Source organism: Hibiscus syriacus, unplaced genomic scaffold, assembly GCF_006381635.1.
Source record: "Hibiscus syriacus cultivar Baekdansim isolate YM2019G1 unplaced genomic scaffold, ASM638163v2 tig00110548_pilon, whole genome shotgun sequence".
Lineage (NCBI taxonomy): Eukaryota > Viridiplantae > Streptophyta > Magnoliopsida > Malvales > Malvaceae > Hibiscus > Hibiscus syriacus.
Genome location: NW_024062775.1, coordinates 5347765 through 5363979, shown reverse-complemented (window position 1 = coordinate 5363979; position 16215 = coordinate 5347765). Strand labels below are relative to the sequence as shown.

At 33.3% G+C, this 16215-nt stretch overlaps 1 protein-coding gene across 1 annotated transcript; it reads left to right on the top strand.

The window, feature by feature from the left end:
• The first annotated feature begins 1517 nt into the window (after window positions 1-1517).
• On the top strand, window positions 1518-2829 carry LOC120130604 (ribonuclease 3-like protein 3). The gene is made up of 3 exons (XM_039147816.1): window positions 1518-1943; window positions 2238-2384; window positions 2524-2829. The coding sequence occupies exons 1-3, from the start codon at window positions 1518-1520 to the stop codon at window positions 2791-2793; spliced, it is 843 nt and encodes a 280-aa protein (XP_039003747.1). The 3' UTR covers window positions 2794-2829.
• The last annotated feature ends 13386 nt before the right edge of the window (window positions 2830-16215 follow it).

Sequence of the window (16215 nt, the reverse complement as noted above, 5' to 3'; positions counted from 1 at the left end):
GTACTTCCGCTTATAACATTGTACACATCACCCATCGCACAATGCTCGTTGTATCCAACTAAAGGATCGGATTTTAAATAAAAACAAGTCATTTCTACTCCTGAATCCACCCAACTTCCGGTGACTTGGATTGCACGAATAACCTCTCTCTGAGACTCTGGCTTTTGATTCTCTGTAATTAGATCCCATGGCGTAATTGTTCCACCAAACTGAGCTTGTGGTCCTCTTCGCGGCATTCTGCATGCCTTCGGCACAACTAAACAAATATAATTAATTAACTTACCAACTTTTCTAAAAAAACATTATTATATTTGTCGATACAAGTTCATTTATAAGCATTTTTGGCAGCCTTTTCAAATGCACGACTTTATAGATTTGAACCTAAAAAAGGAAGTCTTAAGTGTGAAGAAATTTTATATTAATAAAATAATCACTGCCGGTTATTCTACCATTCTCATAGGTATGTCAAAAGATTTAATTTTATTTCACATACTTCATTGGATTAAAATTCAATATTTAATGAACTAATGTTATTATAAAAACATTAGCATATTTTATTAATGTGAATTACTTATATTAAAATCATAGTTATATCAAACCATTAAATTTTAAGGACATTAAACATTGTATTCATTCATATTTAATATTTTCTTAAGTAATAAGTTCTAGATTCATCGGGGAGCACTCTCCTTTTTCTTGGCCCTCTTTTCCTCTCTCCTTCAGGTAAGATTAGGATTAGATTTAAATTTTGTAAGAAAAATGAAACTAACTTCAATCTTTTTAAAAAGGATTTTGAATAAAATAAAAAAAATTGATTTGGTTTTAGAGAGGATTGGAGCATTTAGGGGCGAACACATGATTTTATATTAGGGGACGATAAAAATACATAGAAAAAACTAAAAATATACTATAATTTTAAATTTTCAAAGAGCGACCGCCCACCCATGCTACCTGGTCCATCCCTCGAGCATTGTTCTTAAGTAATTAAATTGAAGTAAAATTGATTTAAAAGGATGTATTAGACATGGGTGAATGCATGTTCTATGTCCTTCAAAATTTTGATGTGTTGGCATGATTTTGTTGGTGAATGAGTTCATTCTGACATAAGTTATTTTTCTTTATTAATTTCATCAAAATAAAATATGTACAAGTACAATAGATATAAGTATATTTTTAAAAGAATTATTTTAAAATGAAATTTTTTATATAATAATATGTAGTTCATAAAAAAGTTACAAATAATATTTTTATAATTAATTTTAAAATGATAAGTAAATATATTATTTATTTTATAAAAATTCATAATTAAACTTGTGAGTATATATATATATATATATGACAACATGGTTTCTTTTCGTCCAAGTTTTTATATATAAATTAATAATCATACCAGCAGTATATATATATATATATATATATATATATATGACAACTTGGTTTCTTTTCGTCCAAGTTTGTATATATAAATTAATAATCATACCAGCAGTTTAATCTCATAATCTCTTTTGTATTTTACAATGACAGCGACGAAAAACCTAGAGCAAGAAACAACGGGTGCTCTACAAGAGCTGCGTGGTAACGAAAAAACGAACGACTCGCTCGCGTCAACCCAGAAATCTATAGAGTCGTCAAAGCCGCCGAGTCTCGATGAAGTGGAAGCGATCTTGGGGTATGAGTTTAAGAACAAACAGTTGTTGGAAGAAGCTTTCACGCATGCTTCGCTTGGCGAAAGCATCTCCAACGAGCGGCTAGAGTACGTCGGCGATTCCGTTCTTAATCTGGTCTTTACTAAAGAGCAGTACTTTGAATACCCAGATTTGTCGCCGGGGACTTTGACCAGACTCCGGGCGGCTAATGTCGATTCCGATAAGCTGGCTCGCGTCGCCGTCAAACACGGTCTGCATCGGTTTTTACGTCACAAGAAACCTCTTCTTGAAGAGCAAGTAAGTCGTTCAGTCCTTTTGGGTTTATATATGTATAGGTCAGATCAGATGGAAAGATTCAGCAGATGTACACGTGGTTTAGACTTTCGCTCAGTCGACTTTCGAATATTCTATAGAAGTTTAAAGTATATTCACCATTTTACTTTATTAGCTTCTTTTTACTTGAAATACATTTGATTTTACGTGCAGTTAATAAACATTCTTTATTAGAATTCTTTTATTTACCAGTACAGAATCATAATTACTGATTAAATAAAAGCGATACTAATTAAGATAATAATTACACGTTGACAGATTCAACAATTTTCTGAAGAAATACGGCGACATCCTTTGCATTCAAATGGACAGGTTGAAGTGCCAAAGGCAATAGCCGACCTTGTTGAAGCCATAATTGGAGCCGTTTTCATTGACTGCAATTCCTCCATTGATATTGTTTGGAAGGTACGTTTAAGCACTAATATTTTTTGTCATATATATATATATATATATATATATATAGTGCTGCTAAACATGAAATTTCGATTGACAACAGTGTTTGTTCTCAATATTTATCATTTTTTATTGTTCTATGAACAATTAGGTATTCAAGGATTTGTTAGAACCCATAATCAGACGTGAAACCCTAAAAATACATCCGGTCACTCAATTGTACGAGGTGTGTCAAAAGAGAAATTTGAAGGTAAAATTCGTGGATTTATGGAGAGAAGACACGAGCTTCGATGTGTTCGTGGATAACCAATTCATAGGGAGAGGCTCGTGTAGAGACAAGAAGGAAATTGCACACAATAGAGCTGCCAAAGATGCTTTGGATAATATTTGGAAAATCTTGGATGAAAAGGATGTAGAGTAGATTTGGTAATCCATGTTTTATGTATTTTGTGACCATAATTGTATTTGATCACGTAAATTTCGTCGTGCAAGTAATTTATGATATAATTTCATGTTTCCATAATTTATGCTATTATTTGACGAAGACGATACCAACATAGGAAGGGAGACGAGAAGGGTAAACCAGTATCTGAAGTCGTCATTAGATCGTAAAAAAAAAAAAGAGACTAACATAATTGTTATTTTGCAAACTGTCAACACACATTTTCGTCCTACTAGGATTCAAACTCCTAAAAATAGGATAAACTTTTGCTAGGATTCAAACTCCTAAAAATAGGATAGAGTTCTACTAAGATTTAAATTCCTAAAGATAGGATCCACAAGCACTATAAATAGCCATTGTAACTCACTATTGTAGGACACGATTGATACACAAAACATAGAGGAAAGCACGGGAAGATACAAAGGCAAAGCTATTGTAAAGGATTCGAAAAGGAAATAAAAGGTAGCATTTTCTTTTTTCTTTCTTTTGCATGTGCACGTTATTTTTTTTGAGATTTGGTTCGAATAACCCAAAACGTGGGTTGCGCCGATGACCAAAATGGGTGGGGTTTTGAAGTTTCGAACCTAGATCTACCCCGAGGCTTATTTTTAAAAACCGGTTTGATTTTCGGTTAAAGAAGGGAATAGCTTTTTAAAAATCTATATTAGTCCCTTATTTATTATAGATATTTTATTCATTTATTTTTATTATTCATGTTATATTATTATATTATATAATATATTTTAGATTATTCTCATTCTTTTACTATATTTTATTATTATTATTATATATATACATTTCTTTAATATTCTACTTATAAGTCTATTATTACTATATATATTGTAATTATCTTTATCTAGTCATATATTTTTTTATACTTTTAATAGTTTATTTATATACCTATTATTAATATATATATATTCTTAATTATTTTTATTTGATTATTATTTTTTATTTACGTAATATATCTTATAATTTTATATATATATATATATATATATATATTATTTTCGTTTTTTATTTATTATTATTATATTATTTTTTAAAAAAACCTTGTGTCTTTATCATTATTATTATTAAACATTATATTATATATACTAACCTAGAGGACCCATTTTTGTCTTATTTCTGACTAAAGCCCCTCACTTTCGGTGAAGTGAGAGGGTAGCTTTTCTATTTTTAAATATTTGGTGTATATATATAGCTTATTTATTTTATTAATACTTTGATGTATATATATATATATTTTTTTTTTTCAAATATTACTATATATAATTATTACTTTACTATTTTTTTTTCTTTATCTTATTTATTTTATTTATTTTTTATTTTTTCCCTTTTATCTATTTGTTTTCTTTACCTTGTTTATCTAACACATTTCTCGATTTTTTAAGGATATTTTCAAATCAATCAAGGGTAAGTAATTGGGGTCGAAACTTTACCTTTTAATTTAACTTGTTATTTTTCTTAATTAAGACAACTGGAAATTACGTAGTACCGAAAGGGCGGTTCAAGGTGCTAATCCTTCCTTGACCGTAACCGACTCCCGAGCCCGACATATTTCTGGTAAGACGCAGATCAGGTAAGAAATAGGGTATCCGATCAACCCATTTATTTTTAAATAAATGATCGGTGGCGACTCCAATCTACATTTTTCTAAGTCGAAGCCCAATTCCGGGGCCCAACCGAAAGACGGTTGCGACAGCTTGGCGACTCCGCTGGGGACAGGTAAGTGAGTCAGGCTAAGGTAATTTTCAGTTGTCTTTTTAACGAAAAGGGTAAGTTTGAATTTGAAGGTAATTTTTCGATTCTTATTACTTACTTTTGATTACATTTTCGAGTAAATAGTTGTACTGACTGTTTTCTAATGATTTCAGCTTTCTAAACTTTTTCATCTAAAGACTCTATACCCGAGCTCCAAACCCTATTTAAGTGGGGGTGAAAGCGACGCCTTCGTGTGAATTTATTCTCTGTATGGGCCTAGCAAGTAACCTTCGGGATTCATATACCTTATGCCTTCGTGTGAATTTATTCTCCGTATGGGCATAAGGGAATGTATCCTCCCGAGTTTAACTTAGTCCACACAAGCCTGTGATGGGTTTAGGACTAAGGGTCTGGCAAGCCCAATGGGGCACCGACAAGGATAACTCGGGTACCTTTTTTAGAACCTAAACCGGGAGACTACAAGGAGTTAGAGCCCACCCAAAACCTCATTCCAAACCCTAGGATACCGAAATTATTTCCTAGTTTACTTTCTGTTCAAAGCATGCGAACTAGAAATTTATGCGGTTAGGATTTGTTTGAAAGTAGCATGCGGGATAGAGATCATGTTCGGGTAGGAATAATAAGCATGTGGGGTAGATATCATGTAGGGTAAGACTTTCATTTTTATGATCGTTTTTTATTATTTTTTTCACCTCACTAACTCTTTTCATCTTTTCTTTTCTTTTATTTTATTTTATTTTCATCACTTGCATCATAAAAGAGGTCATTGATCCACTAAAACGTGTTTGTTAAAATTCGAATAATCTGAATCCATGGACAAAGGTATTGTAATACAAGAGATTAAAAACCCCGAGGTACGACTATGGTCCGAGAAGACTCAGAAGAAAAAGGGAGACAGTCTTCAAGGAAGCTATGTGTCAGAGCTGGTTAGCTACGCCTATATCAGCCTAAAACAGAATAATGTGCAAAGAACTTCGAGACATCTGAGATAGTTGGAAGATTGATCGGAAATAGAAGTTCAGTCAGCGGTATGGTGACATTGTATTTTTGCTTCATGTTAAGACCGATGAGCCCTTAATCAGAGTCTTGGTTCAATTTTGGAACCTGGGATACAGTTGCTTCACTTTTAACCAGGAGGACATGGTACCTACCATCGAGGAGTATACTACACTATTGCACTGTGAAAGCATTAAATTGGAGCGAGCCTACATTAAACACATCAAGAGTGAGCCTTTCAAGAACGGGCTGGCTAAGATTGCAGGAGTTGATGAAAAATGGGTGACTGATCGACTCCGAAACAAATGTAACGGGAAAGGAATTGAGTGGATCCACATAAGGGAACTAATGAAGGACCACCCTGATGAATGGAAGACTATAGACCTTTTTGCACTAGGTCTGGATGGCTTGATCATCTTTCCAAAGGTTTTGGATGCATTGACGCAGCCGTGGTGGAACTGTTTGAGCAACTTCCGAAACGAGTCAACCCAGCACCGACCATCTCAGCCGAGACCTTTTGGTCTCTAAACCATTACCGAAGAGCTAGCGGAGGTAGATTCATTGGATGTGTTCAGTTCCTTCAAGTCTGGATTCACATCCACTTCTGGAAGACTAATGGGGTTGCCTACTGTAGATTTAGCACTACGTATTCACCTTTGAGAGTTCATCACCATACATGACATGAAGGCGCTTTAAAAGAGAAATGGATGAAAGTCTTCACTCATCTTTAGGACCGGGATATTACCTGGAGAGCCCCCTGGTTATTCCTCAGTGATGTTCTTTTCAAGTGTGGGAATTCTGACACTATGACCCTATTTGGACTTTGAGGTGCAGTTGGGTATGCTCCGTTGTTGGCACTTAGACAGTATGGGGCACATCAGTTTGTCCCAGCAACATATGGATTATCAGAGTTTATGTATCACAGTGACAATTATAAGATGATCAAAGAAGCAGTCAAGTCATGGAAGAAAGTATCTCGGATGGATGTCTAGAAGATTTAGTCCGAACATACCTTTTATTGTTTTATCTCTTACAAGATAAAACATTTTTGTCTGAATAAGGATTATTTATAATAATGGACACTTTTCTGGATCAATGCCTCGAACATTTCATGCATTCTTGCATTTTTGCCTTTTTTCATTTTCATCTACAATTTTAAGCATTTTCACAAACATGAAATTCAGTCATGAAAGACTCGATGAAGCGAATTTAACCACATGGAAGCAAGATTGTAACATTAAAGAGCCTAATTAGCTGATGATAGGACAAAGCCGGCCATGATGATCTAAGAAAAGAATCCTCGTATCCTAAGGACTACGATGTTGAAGCTGTTAGCTGTTACCACATAAGAAGCCCCAAACATTCCTCTGAGAACTATAAGGCATTGAAGCGCAAGATCCAAAACCTGATGGATTCAGGGGCATAAAAAGCCGAAGAAGGGGACATGACATATACCATTTGCACTTAGAGGATTGTTTTGTTTGAATACGTCTCTGATCTTTCATGTTTGCTTAATCTGTTAAACGATTGAATTTATGCTACTTTCTAAGGTGGAGCAATTGAACGAGTTTTAATCTTTAGTTCTTCGAATATTAAATGAATTAAGGATTCTTTTAATTCTTCAAGAATTATAGATTTTTGACATATGACAAGATTAGACATTTCTTATCCTGTCTCAAACCCCAGAATAAAATACCTTGATTCTTTGCCCAAAATAACTCATGGTCATTACCAAAAAGACCAAATTTTGACATTACCTCCCTTTGAAATTCTTGAACATTGCCTTTATCTTTTTGATACACCCATACTTTTCTTTGAGTCAATAAGATCACACCACTGCCTTTTTAGACTCAAAATTGACATTTTAACCCAAGGCATTGAGTTGTTCATATGAACATGAGATTTATTCTAAAGACACAACTTGGGGCATCTCGCGGGGACCTTGAACATTGAGACATCTGGGGAAAAAAGAAGAATTCATCCGAAATAATTCTATCACGCGTTAATTACACTGTTTTCATGTGAATAGAATTAATCCTGAAAATCTATCCCCCTGGGGATACCTTTTCTGTGAGGACTTCCATGTATGAAATGATGAACGGCTTTCTTTCTTTATCCCTTCACAACAGGAGAAAATATATCCCCTTGTGTCCCCTTTTGAGCCTATAGTATTTTTCTTCTGATTCAACCCTAACCAAAGATCACCCTCCACACTGGGGGCAATGTGGAAATCTTCTCACATGATGAAGACATCAATCCAAAGGAGTTACCAAAGGTGAACCAGATGCCAAGTGCAAATATTTAATCAGAATAAAAAGGGCAAAAAGAAAAAAAAAAGCAAAAAAAAAGCAAAAAAGAACAAAAAAAAAAGAAAAAGGGACAAAAACACATGCAAAGATTCCCTAAAGACAAATGGCACATCAAGCTTCAACTACGAGATTGATCAAGCACAATCATTCCCGAATCACTTCACTCGAAGATCATAGAGCATCAAGAGAAGAGACATTTTGAGCAAGACAAGATTAAAGGCATCAGAATGAATTGATCCTTGGTTCAACACCCTGAAACACTTGTTTGGGCCTATTTATCCTTTTCTTTCATAACCATGAACCCTGGCCTACATTACGTGCCTTAAAAGTCCTTTCAAATCATACATGGATTTCTAAACAGGAGAGACTATCTTCAGATTTCATCCCGCCCATCAGGATTAATCTTTGTTTGCAAAAAACAATGTAATTAATGTATGATAGAGAAAAATAACAAAGGGGGGTTCAAGACGTAAATCCTGAATAACGTCTTGAAACCAAAGGAGTGTTCGAGTTGAAAACCTGAAAAGGCGGCTCGAATATAAAAATTGTGCAACTGAGGCGATCACACAAATTCCTTGATAAGGCATCGCACAATCCGAGTGTGACCACGAATACTGGGAGTCGAAGAACACTTCCAGTAGAGGAGCATGCAGGCTATCCCATAAACCTTTGAGCATCAAATGCCAAACCTTTGAGCATCAAATGCCAAACCTTTGACCAAACACAATAACCTGAGATTTTTTATCCTTTCCTTACTTGACTATCTCCCAAAAATAGTTTGGATCTTGGCAGCTGTCAAATAGCTATAATTTATTGAAGGATTAACATTGTAATTAATTCTTTGATATCTGATGAACTCTAGTTTTATGATTCGTCTCAATTGTAAAATCGTGATAGGGGCAATATTTTTAAAACTTGAGATTAAACATTTTTTTGAAACTCTTTTAATTGATATTTTCATGACTTTGAAAATAAAAGAGAAAGAAAAACATTTTTTTCAAACAAGACAGTCTCTCTAGAGTTGATCTTGGTAAATGACATGTGACTCTTAAACACAAAGCTCATGCTTAGAATCAATGATGAAGCAAGAAATGAGGAATATTTGGGGTATCTTTGAAGATTCAACATCAAATATTGGGGTATTTTTGGATATTGAGGCATCTTTGGGGATTCAACATCCTAATGCGAATTATCAGACCTTTTTCAGGAGATAAAATATAACCAATTCATGTTACATGCATCTTATGCATACATTTTAGAGCATCATATATCATTTTCTTTCCACGTACATAATTTACAGCTTTAGAGTCAAGTTCGACTTCAAGACGAAGGATACTCGATTCAAAGCACCTTTACAGATTGATGTCGGTTGTTTAGCTCAGCAGCAAGAAGCTACACTTCAACCAACTCGACAGATAGAAAGATCGACATTCATTTTCAGATTCGACATTTCCAATATAAATTCTGTCTCGCTTGAGACAGTGTCATTTAATGCAGATGATTATCTCATTTGAGATTGCTTTTTTAAAACAGACTTTGTCTCACTTGGGACTGTTTTACTCGAAAGAAGATTTATTTCACTCATGATTGTTTTTCTTAAAACAAGATTTGTCTCTCTTGAGACAGTTTCTCTTGAAACATAAACATTGAAAACATTTCCCTTGAAATAAATTTCGTCTCTCTGAGATAGTTTTCCCTTGGAACTAAGTTTTGTCTCTCTTAAGACAGTTTCTCTTGAAACAATTTTCGTCTATCTTGAGACAGTTTCCCTTGAAACAAAACCTTTGAATTTATTTCCCCTAAAACAAATTTTTTCTCCCTTGAGACAGTTACTCTTGAAACACAAAATCTTCAAATTTATTTCCCTTAAACATAATTTTGTTTCCCTTGAGACCGTTTCTCATGAACCAACAGATATCTTTGAGATCGTTTCCCTTGAAACAAATTCTATCTCTTTCAAGGCAACTTCTTTTGAAGCATCATCTGAACCGTTACACTCAGCTCAGACACATACTTGAGATGGTCGAGAAGCATTTCTCAAATCAAAAATAGAATGTGCACATCAGATTTGAACATTTGAAGAATTCAAGATCAGGGATCAAAATTTGAAGATTCAAGAATCAAGATTCCAGACAGGCAACTGGAGATCGAGATTTCTCTCCAGAGCCCCAAGATAACATATGTTGCATATGCATTTTAGGCACACCTAAGAGCATTACATCCATAGCATCACATATATGCATAACTTTTTCAGGTTTTAGCTAGAGTCAATTTCAACTTCGCGGCGAAGGATATTGAACTCAAAGCGACACGATTTGCTCGAGAGTGGATTTTAACTTCACGACGAAGGATATCTAGCTCGAAGCCAAACTTCACAATAAAGGGGTCTCCACGGTTTCAACTTCACGGTGAAGGTAATTGTGTCCACCCGCAACATACAATACTTGGATTTCAACTTCACGACGAAGGATATTCAAGTCAAGGCTCAACTTCACAACGAAGGGGCCATCTGCGATTTCAACTCCACGAAGGAGGATATCGTGGCACTCGAGGCAACACAAGTTCAACTTCACAACGAAGGGACAACTGGTTGTCAACAAACAACTTCTCAATTTCAGAGCCAATTTCAACTTCACAACGAAGGATATTGGACTCAAGACAACGCAAGTTCAACTTCACGACGAAGGGACCGCTGCCTGTCAACAACTTCTCAATTTCTGAACCAATTTCAACTTCACAACGAAGGATATTGGACTTCAGACAACGCAAGTTCAACTTCACGACGAACGGACCGCTGCTTGTCAACAACAACTTCTCAATTTCAGAGCCAATTTCAACTTCACAACGAAGGATATTGGACTTCAGACAACGCAAGTTCAACTTCACGACGAAGGGACCACTGCTTGTCAACAACAACTTCCCAATCGCAGAGCCAATTTCAACTTCACAACGAAGGATATTGGACTCCAGACAATGCAAGTTCAACTTCACGACGAAGGGACCGCTGCTTGTCAACAACAACTTCCCAATCTCAGAGCCAATTTCAACTTCACAACGAAGGATATTGGACTCCAGACAACGCAAGTTCAACTTCACGACGAAGGGACCGCTGCTTGTCAACAAAATTTCATTCAAATTCAATTTCAACTTCACGACGGAGGATATTGGACTCTGAACAATGCTACTTACTTGGATTTCAACTTCACGACGAAGGATATCCAATTTCAGGCTCAACTTCACGACGAAGGGAACGTGCACACAAGCATCATCCACTTTAGATTGGATTTCAACTTCACGGCGAAGGATATCCAACTCAAAAGTATATGTCAACAAAGACCTTCGAGTTCGACTACGCTCAGCTCCAAGGCACATCATTTACAGCATAACTCAATGCTAGAAGGGTTATCTGCCATCAAAATTGTCGAGTTCGATTCCATTCAGCTCGATGACACATCAATCGCACTACTTTCCGGTTGCAGTCGATGTTTTCAAGTCGAGAAGAGGACCTGGGTTAACCGTGCCTTAGTGACAAGCAACCATTTTCAAACAAAAGCTATATGTCAATGAAGATTTCTGAGTTCGATTCTGATCCAAGGTCTTTAAACCGAGAAGAAGACCGAAGGGCAACGAGAAGCCACGTTCTGATTCAAATTCCGAATTGCGGCTTCAATTTCATATCATTCCAAGATGAACTCGACTTCACGATGGAGGAGTCATCCGTAACTCAATTCGACAGGGAGTTATTGAAACATCAGAGTTAATTTTCAACTCCACTGAACGAAAAGTGTGTCTTTTAATCTTTGCCCTATCCTCGTTACACGACTATGGGCAAAGAGGGGCAGCTGTCAACACACATTTTCGTCCTACTAGGATTCAAACTCCTAAAAATAGGATAAACTTTTGCTAGGATTCAAACTCCTAAAAATAGGATAGAGTTCTACTAAGATTTAAATTCCTAAAGATAGGATCCACAAGCACTATAAATAGCCATTGTAACTCACTATTGTAGGACACGATTGATACACAAAACATAGAGGAAAGCACGGGAAGATACAAAGGCAAAGCTATTGTAAAGGATTCGAAAAGGAAATAAAAGGTAGCATTTTCTTTTTTCTTTCTTTTGCATGTGCACGTTATTTTTTTTGAGATTTGGTTCGAATAACCCAAAACGTGGGTTGCGCCGATGACCAAAATGGGTGGGGTTTCGAAGTTTCGAACCTAGATCTACCCCGAGGCTTATTTTTAAAAACCGGTTTGATTTTCGGTTAAAGAAGGGGAATAGCTTTTTAAAAATCTATATTAGTCCCTTTATTTATTATATAGATATTTTATTCATTTATTTTTATTATTCATGTTATTATTATTATATGTATATATATATAATATTTTAGATTATTCTCATTCTTTTACTATATTTTATTATTATTATTATATATATACATTTCTTTAATATTCTACTTATAAGTCTATTATTACTATATATATTGTAATTATCTTTATCTAGTCATATATTTTTTTATACTTTTAATAGTTTATTTATATACCTATTATTAATATATATATATTCTTAATTATTTTTATTTGATTATTATTTTTTATTTACGTAATATATCTTATAATTTTATATATATATATATATATATTATTTTCGTTTTTTATTTATTATTATTATATTATTTTTAAAAAAAATCTTGTGTCTTTATCATTATTATTATTAAACATTATATTATATATTACTAACCTAGAGGACCCATTTTTGTCTTATTTCTGACTAAAGCCCCTCACTTTCGGTGAAGTGAGAGGGTAGCTTTTCTATTTTTAAATATTTGGTGTATATATACTTATTTTTTTATTAATACTTTGATGTATATATATATATTTTTCTTTTTTCAAATATTACTATATAATTATTACTTTACTATTTTTTTCTTTATCTTATTTTTATTTTATTTTTTTTATTTTCCCTTTTATCTTATTTGTTTTCTTACCTTGTTTATCTAACACATTCTCGATTTTTTAAGGATATTTTCAAATCAATCAAGGGTAAGTAATTGGGGTCGAAACTTTACCTTTTAATTTAACTTGTTATTTTTCTTAATTAAGACAACTGGAAATTACGTAGTACCGAAAGGGCGGTTCAAGGGTGCTAATCCTTCCTTGACCGTAACCGACTCCCGAGCCCGACATATTTCTGGTAAGACGCAGATCAGGTAAGAAATAGGGTATCCGATCAACCCATTTATTTTTAAATAAATGATCGGTGGCGACTCCAATCTACATTTTTCTAAGTCGAAGCCCAATTCCGGGGCCCAACCGAAAGACGGTTGCGACACAAACATAATTGTTTAAATCTGAAATCTTTAAAGAAAATAACACTCTTTTTTTTTATTGAAATCACTTAATGGATTTTAAATTGTGTTTATAAATATTGATAATCATACTTTAAACAATTAATTAATTATTTTGGAATTTCAAGGTCGATAGAATAGACCGGCCCATTGATTCGGTAGAAAGGCCCAGACCCTTATCCAACTCGTGTAGAAGTCCAAATATAAAACAGTTTTAGGCTCCCGTTATTCCTTGACTGAAATCCCCACCAAAACCCAATCCAAATCCAACTCTACAACTCCTTTATAAATTGTTAAACTTCACAATTTTCAAAATAATCTTTGTAAAACAAAGAAATCCCATGCACACGCAAGCTCGTCTCATAATTTACGACCCAACTCGGAAGGAGATTTAAGGGAAATATTCTACAGTTATGGATTTCCAGCTAAGGAGAGCGAGGGAGAAGCTTGATAAAGAACAGAGGGAGAGGAAGGAAAGGGCCGAGTTGAAATTAGAGAGAGAGAGAGAGAGGAAAGCAAAAGAAGAGGCTAAGAAACAGCGAGATGCCATCAAAGTTGCTCAAAGATCCAGAAGGCTTGATGCCATCGAAGCTCAGCTCAAGGTACTATTATAAGCCCCCGATCCTTGCTTTCTGGTTCTCAATTCATGTTTTTGGTTTTTCTTAATATATATTTTTTGATCCGCCGGTTGATTTTTTGCAGTTTTTGATACGTGTTTGAATCAAAGATACTGATGTGCGTATTTTTATTTATTATAATAACGATAGAGGCATTATTTGTTTTTTCTCTATTAGAGAAATATAAGATTAAAAAATTGTACGATGTAAATGTGATGAGACATATTGCGAACTATTCGAGATCGGATCAGTTAAAGCTCGATCAACACTTGAATCGAATGAATTTGATTCAAGTTCGACTCGATTCGAATTTTTAACGAGTTAAAACAAACTATTTAATATTTGACTCGAAAAACTCGCGACCTACTCGAAAAAAATATTATATTATAATTTTAATTTTTTTAAAAAATTACATTATTAAAAATATATTATTGATAATTATAAAATTTTTAAAAATTTATTTTTAAATGTAATATAAGATTTTTATAGATTTAAATTCGAGTTTGAGTTTTTAATCGAGTTCCTGAATTTTTTTTAGTTCTAGCATTTTCGAGTTCGAGTCGAGTTTAAATTATATTTCGAGTTCGAACTGAGCTTGATAATTTTTAACTCGCTAGTTTTCGAGTTGAATAAAGTCTAATTTAAACTTTTCGAGTTTGAATCGAGTTCAGTAATACTCGAATTTGACTTGGTTTGTTTACAACCCTACCTAAGTTGAAGTAGTTCTTAGTTTCTTTTACTGGCAATTGGAGGTATCCAGTTCAATTCGAATCATTTTTTCATTTGATCCCGCTTATTCAATACACTGTTTTATTATTTAATATAGGCTAGAATATATATACTCATCAATAAATTTTAATTACAATTTAAAAAATATCTTTAATTTTTAATAAAATATATATATATATATATATTTAATATTATTAAAATAGTTAATTTTAGACTCTAAATAAAAATAAAAAATTGACACAATATATAATATATATATATATATATATTAATAATTTGATTAAATCCTGCTTTGGTAAGTGTTGGCAGCAATAATCATGTTTTTTGTTTATAAGAGGTGGTACACGTGCAAACAATATATGTCATAACCATCAATCATTCAGGTATTAAACTATGATTTACATTAGACACCTATATATTTGTATGTATGTATGGTTTACATTACATTTTCATCAAATTATCGTCATCTAAATAAATTTATACAATGATGTAAGATCATTATTAAAAAAATATATACATAAAAATAGTATAACATAAAAATGTATTCAAACAATAATTTTTAATAAATTATTAAAAATATTATAATAACACGAATCAATTGACTTCAATGATTAATATATGATTATTATCTATAGAGATCATGAGTCTAAACACTAATGATTATAAGATATTTGACTGTTTATTATTAATCATTTGAGATTTTAAAATATAATAGTTTTTTTATTTAACTTATTTTTCTAGTTTATTGTATTCAATATAATTCTAATTATACATATATAACATATTTAACTTATTTTTATCAATTTATATAATAAATAATATAATTAGGAAAGCCTACGTAAAATGTAACATGTTATTTGAATTTCTTTTCGCAACGTGTAAAGCCTTTTTGGAGGGTAATTGGTAGCCGTTATAGATCTCATTTATTCATTCGCTTTTTTTGGCACATGCCATTTACCGACAAAAGACTTTTATGACAAATCTATGCAATCAATAAATGAATTGAATATTTATAGTTTCATCTACCTTTTCAATTGCTTTGGCTCTTTTTCTGTAGATTTAAACATTAATTTTTACCCTCCAACTTCCCTTTTATTCTTTGATCTTTCGCCTTTTTGGAAAACGCTAACAGAGTAGGAATTTATTCCAGTTGTAAATCTTCTTCAACTTCAAATTGATTCCTTTTATCCCCAGAATTAGAAAAAAAACTGGATTTTCTTCCTTTTTTTCTTCCCCCTTAAAAAGGAACTGAAAAAGAAGGGTTTTGAAGTGTTTATTACTGGGTTTTCTCGTCTGTTTCAACTTCTTCTGACGAGGAGTTCAAAATTGCATTGAACTTCAAACGCTTTTTCTTTGTTCAATAAGGGTAATGACGTCTATCTATTTAGTTTTTGCTTCATTGTTGAGAGGGTGGGAGATAAATGATAACTGCGATAGTTTTTGTTTGGTTGCCGAGAAAATATGGGCAAAAAAACACTTCACGTTACATCGGAAGTTTATTATCCTTTTAATCTTACTGTTGTTCGGTTGTTTATGCTTTCATGTTTATTTTTCATAAATTCTTGTTTCAATGCTGGATTTAAGTGTGGTGGATGTTGCTTCATATGAGTTTAAAATTTCAGAGCAAATCCGATTTCATCTTTTGCTGGATTTGGGTACAATGCATTTTTTTTGGGG

What these genes read in the sequence shown, in the direction of transcription:
- LOC120130604 (XM_039147816.1), top strand. Translation starts at nt 1,518, where the DNA reads ATGACAGCGACGAAAAACCTAGAGCAAGAAACAACGGGTGCTCTACAA. An exon ending in AACCTCTTCTTGAAGAGCAA is followed by an intron (nt 1,944 to 2,237) that starts GTAAGTCGTTCA and finishes ACACGTTGACAG; the next exon opens with ATTCAACAATTTTCTGAAGA. An exon ending in CCATTGATATTGTTTGGAAG is followed by an intron (nt 2,385 to 2,523) that starts GTACGTTTAAGC and finishes ATGAACAATTAG; the next exon opens with GTATTCAAGGATTTGTTAGA.